This window comes from Papaver somniferum, chromosome 3 (genome assembly GCF_003573695.1).
Source record: "Papaver somniferum cultivar HN1 chromosome 3, ASM357369v1, whole genome shotgun sequence".
In the NCBI taxonomy this organism is placed as follows: Eukaryota; Viridiplantae; Streptophyta; class Magnoliopsida; order Ranunculales; family Papaveraceae; genus Papaver; species Papaver somniferum.
Genome location: NC_039360.1, coordinates 29,150,966 through 29,156,766, shown reverse-complemented (window position 1 = coordinate 29,156,766; position 5,801 = coordinate 29,150,966). Strand labels below are relative to the sequence as shown.

The following is a 5,801-nucleotide window of genomic DNA, read 5'->3' as shown; positions in this document are numbered from 1 at the left end:
ATGGTTTAGTGATCACCCTCTTCTTCGTTCCGGTTTCAGTTGAAGTTGAAGCTTCGGTTTGTTGAACATAGCTTGACTTTGTTATCCATCACCTTCTTCTTCTTCTTCTTCTTCTTCTTCCACCGCCTCTTCAATAATTTCTTCTTTGATTTACTTATCTTTATCTCCATTACCATCATCACCATCATCATCATCACCTCCTCCAACATTAGGCGTGTCTTCATCACCATCATCATCATCATCATTGTTACCTCCTCTAGCAGCCGTAGTTCTTTCATCAACATCATCATCACCTCTTATACCAGATGGAATTGATTGGTCTTCATCTGGAGTATCGTCTAAATCACTGGGTTCCGATGGTGGTTGAGAATCATTCGGTACACGGATCTTGAGCATTCTCGGCACAACGTATGCCCCTCGATGTGTTAAAGTCAAGAGTTTATTTCCAACACGAGGAGGTCTTGAAGGAGGGATAAGAGCTTTTATAGCTTTCTTCTTTTCCTTTTACAACCTGAACAAGAACAATTAAGAAAAAAAAATTACAGGTCGGCAGGGTCCACAAATATAACCAAGCCGAAGGAATAATGGCCGGAAGGGTCGACTAAAGCGTATATGCCGGCTAAACTATAGACGACAGGGTATTATTCAAATAACCTGCCGGATTATAACAAATATGAACACAGAAGATACAAGAATTTTCCACATTACATGTCGGCAAGGTCCATTACCCATACATTGTCGGCTGACAAACAGCCGACATGGTTTTATCCAAATACCATTCTGGTTTTAAAAATTCAAGGCATCAGTAGACACAAAACTGATTTAGGGTAATAGGTTTTTAAAGGGTAAGGGTAGTTTAGTAACTTACCCATTAGGACCCCCCCCCTACAACCCTTAAAAATAATCCCTTTAAAATTGGGTATACCCCAATCAAGCCAGGTAATTAATTACCGGTATACACATATCATGGAAAAAAAATATACACGTCATGCATTAGTTAATATATACACGTCATGAAAAAGAAAAAAAACGCTCTTGGTCACAAACGGACTTAGAAATAAAGCCTAGTTTGGTATTGATGTGAGTTTTACAAAGGTACTTTTCTGTTGTGTTTTGTGTTGTTGTGTTGTGCTTTAAAAATAAAGTAATCAGACGTTTGGTAAACTATAATATGTAAAGTGTTGTGAAACCAACAAACTGTAAATTCTGTTTGGTAAATTATCATGTTGAAGTGCTTATGATATGGATAATGACGAAAATAGACATGGTTTAAAAATTCTTTTAAAATTACATCTATTAATAACTTTTTTTTTATTTTGAATATTATTTAAATAAAGATAAAAAATAATAAAAATTCTTATTCATATTTTAATTTTATTTTAATTTTTAATTTTTAATTTTTACCTTTAAATATTACTCCCTCCGTCCCTAATTAGATGTGATGAGCTATTTGTAGTTTGCACAAATTTTAAGGCAAGGAGGAAAGTGGAGTATATGTAAGTATTTTTTACAATTATACCCTTATGGGAAATAATTAGTAAAATTTAGAAACGATTTATCTCTTAAACAATACCACGGTTTTTTTATAAACTTTATAGCGTTGAAAAGCATTTTAAAACACCTATGCAACGAATATAAACATGACTATCAAATTATACATATTTCATATAGTAACAATAATCAATTAAAATGATAATTTTAGAAATACCCCCTTGATTAGTGAAATAGCTCATCTATTGTTGGAAAAAACTAAAAACCAAATAGCTCATCTAATTAGGGACGGAGAGATTATTATTATTATTATTATTTTATTATTATTTTTTTTAAATTTATTATTAGATAAAGAGTATTATATTAACTAGTTGGAAGCCTTACAAGCTAAGCTCCAACAACGTACTACTACATTAATGAACAGGTTGATGTGCTAGCCTACCAGCGAGCCTTATGGGTAACCTAGCCAAGGAAGCCGAAGCGGATAGGGGGACTGAGATTGTGTCACAAGGGGGGCAAGCTAACTCTACCTTCCATGTTAATTCCTGCAATATTACGCCATTGGGGACTCGAACCTGGGACCTCCTGGAGCGCATGAAACTTTGGGAAATGGGGATGACCAGCTGAGTGATAGACACATTTTTGTGTCCGATTTGTCTCGATTCTATATATTGTTAGGGCTCATTTTTGTACTTATTATGGTGTTTTATTTATTTGTAGGTATTTTTGGCCAATAAACATTTTTGGAAAAAATTGGCTCGAAAAGTTGTCGGAAATTACCCGGAGGATACTTACTATTCGGACCCCCAGTTTGGATAAGGGACACTCCAATTTATAAGGGGCATTCATCACTATCTGCACCCCATAACTACTATTTGCACCCACGGCTATCGATACCCCAAGAGTGGATAAGGGGCAGCATCTTCTATCATTTGAAACCAAAAATGGCGGGAAAATTGATTCTCGTCTGCAACAATTTCCCGATCGATTTTTGGGTAGATTTTAGCAGAGATCCATGGGCTTTGGTTAGTAATAGTATGTCATGATGAAACAGGCTTGGCACTCGGGTTTAAAGTCGAAAGAAAAGTCACGTAGTTTCTATAAGGGAGAGTTACGGGATTTGTTTGAAGGAAGAATATCTCGGTATGATTAAGTTGCGTGTGAAGAGTATGTGTTGTTGATTTGATTCTATCTTTGGGAAGAGTCCAGGAAAAAGCAAAGTAGCCGCGTATGAGTAAAAAGAGGAGTTTTCATCAGTTGGATTCAAATAGGGAAGAATATCTTATTTACGGAAACATGGGAGTAAATAAATTATGTCTTCTTATGTGGTTTGATTTCTTAAAAATAAATAAATTATGTCTTCTTAGGTGGTGATGATTTTGAAGTTTCTTCTGCCACAATTGATGTTGAAACTGCTATACTCTTTGAAGATTTTGATCGCGTCTTGAGTCCTGATGATTTTGAAGTTTCTTCTTCAATTGATGTTGAAACTTCCGATAATTCTTCTTTGTAACTGGTTTTTTCGCAATCACCATGATGTTACTTCTACTGCATTCATCAATGGTGTTTGATTATGAAGATTTTGGGTTTTGATTTTGTGTTTTCTCTCTCGGTTAGGTTAGGGTTTACGAGTGTTTTTTTATTTTGGTTTGATTTCTTTTTCTCTCTGTTAAATAATTTTTTTATTTCAGTTTTTCTTCCAGGTGATTGTGGCGCCTCCACAATCAACGCGTTAGTTACATGTCTGCGAATGATAACGTGTCCTTACACATTTTTAAACAGATTCTGGTTTAAACTGTACCAAATCAATTCGGGCTGGACTAATCCGTATTTTTAGACTAAACCGTTTTTTCCCCAATTAAGGCCCCCTCCATCCCTTCTGGTGTTTAGGCGGTTTTCATGCGGGTCAATTTGACGATCCACGTAGAACTGCCGGTTCTCCGAATGTTTATCCTATGAAGGCAGGTAGGTAAGGTAAAGAAGAAGAGTGAGGGAAAATGAAAACTATAACTTTGACTCGGGTCAAAATCAGATTCCCATAGTCAAACTAAAGTTATCATGATTTGTTGAGTGTTTACTGTGATGTCAGTGCATTCGTAGGTTCCAAAGCACCCAGATCCATCCCCCGTAGTTGCTTTCCCAATTTGATCACCAAGAACATCTGTTCTCAGACACTCTCTAATGGCAGAAATCGATAACCTAACCCTCCTTGAAGAATCATCAAACAAAACCCCAGAAACCCAAATCGATGGCAACCTTCTCATAGCTCAATCTCTGTTCCGTGCAGGCGTCAGAGTTATGTTTGGTGTAGTAGGTATACCAGTAACATCACTAGCAAACAGAGCAGTATCTTTAGGTATAAGATTCATAGCTTTTCACAATGAACAATCTGCTGGTTATGCTGCATCTGCTTATGGTTATCTAACTGGTTCACCAGGTATACTTCTTACTGTTTCTGGTCCTGGTTGTGTACATGGTTTAGCTGGTTTGTCTAATTCTACTATTAATTGTTGGCCTATGGTTATGATCTCTGGATCTTGTGATCAGAAAGATATTGGTAAAGGCGATTTTCAAGAACTTGATCAGATTCAAGCTGTAAAACCCTTTGTCAAGTATTCAATCAAGGTTACTGATATTAAACATATCCCTGAGGATGTTAAAACTGTTTTGAATTCGTCTGTATTCGGTCGTCCTGGGGCTTGTTATCTTGATGTTCCTACTGATGTTCTTCACCAGACTGTTACTGAGTCTGTGGCTAATGAGCTTTTGACTGTGTCTGACCAAAATCAAATTCTAGAAGGAACACCTTTAGCAAACCTAGAGGTTGAGAAAGCAGTGTCGTTACTTAGGAATGCGAAGAGACCCTTGATTGTGTTTGGTAAAGGTGCGGCGTTTGCTAGAGTGGAGGATTCACTGAAAAGACTTGTTGAGAGGACAGGGATTCCGTTCTTACCGACTCCTATGGGGAAAGGGTTGTTACCTGATACACATGAACTAGCTGCAACAGCTGCAAGGAGCCTCGCGATTGGTCTATGCGATGTTGCTGTTGTTGTTGGTGCGAGGCTAAACTGGTTGTTGCATTTTGGTGAACCCCCAAAGTGGTCAGAGGATGTGAAGTTTATTTTGATTGATGTGGCCAAAGAAGAGGTTGAGCTTAGAAAACCTTGTGTTGGTTTGGTTGGTGATGCCAAGCGGGTTTTGGATAGGATTAATTTGGAAATTAAAGACGATCCTTTCTGTTTAGGGAGAACACATCCTTGGATCCAAGCGATTATGAAGAAGGCTAAGGAGAATGTTTTGAGGATGGAAGTGCAGTTGGCTAAGGATGTTGTGCCATTTAATTTCCTTACGCCAATGAGAATCATAAGGGATGCTATTCTAGCACAGGGAAGCCCTGCTCCAATTTTGGTTTCCGAGGGTGCAAATACGATGGATGTTGGCCGAGCTGTTTTGGTTCAGGCAGAGCCTAGGACAAGGCTAGATGCAGGGACTTGGGGGACGATGGGGGTCGGTTTAGGTTATTGCATTGCCGCTGCAGTTGCTTCGCCTGATCGTCTTGTGGTTGCTGTTGAAGGAGATTCTGGATTTGGGTTCAGCGCTATGGAAGTCGAGACATTAGTGCGATACCAGTTATCTGTTGTTGTAATTGTTTTCAACAATGGTGGTGTATATGGTGGTGATCGCAGGAACCCTGAAGAAATTGGAGGCCCTTACAAAGATGATCCAGCTCCCACTTCATTTGTTCCGGGTGCAGCATATCACACCCTAATTGAAGCTTTTGGAGGGAAAGGTTATCTTGTTGGAACTCCCGAGGAACTGAAATCTGCACTTGCGGAATCATTTTTTGCTCGGAAGCCAACTGTAATAAACGTTACAATAGATCCTTATGCTGGCTCCGAGAGTGGGAGAATGCAGCACAAGAACTAAGGGAAGAAGGTAATGGTTTTTCTGCCCATAGGTTGTATTTGGGATTCAACTGTTCAGTTGAATTATTACTACCAGCATATATTGTTAGTATACATGGTCTCTCGTTTACTGACCTCATGAACATAACAACTTCACTTTTACTAAGTTCGAATAATTGACGTCTTATGCTCGCTTTGTAATCTTATATGTCATCAAAAATCGAAGTGAACTTGGGACACCAGTTGTTATGTAAAAAATTGTATGCCATAATGGTTTCTACTTCTACCCCTCCCTTCTTGTTTTGCTTTTGCATCTTTGTTCCTCTTTTCACTGAAATTTGTTTGTCACGCTGCTTTTGTTCCACCTTATTAAGAGATATAATGAATGTTTCGGCTTGGATTTGA

General features: G+C 38.2%; 1 protein-coding gene across 1 annotated transcript; it reads left to right on the top strand.

The window, feature by feature from the left end:
- Positions 1-3,508: 3,508 nt before the first annotated feature.
- Positions 3,509-5,801, top strand: LOC113355684 (2-hydroxyacyl-CoA lyase-like). The gene has a single exon (XM_026598600.1). It carries the CDS (start codon positions 3,673-3,675, stop codon positions 5,416-5,418), a length of 1,746 nt encoding a protein of 581 aa, XP_026454385.1. The 5' UTR covers positions 3,509-3,672; the 3' UTR covers positions 5,419-5,801.

Bases quoted from the DNA above. Each gene is read 5' to 3' on its own strand.
- LOC113355684 (XM_026598600.1), top strand. From the start codon at position 3,673: ATGGCAGAAATCGATAACCTAACCCTCCTTGAAGAATCATCAAACAAA.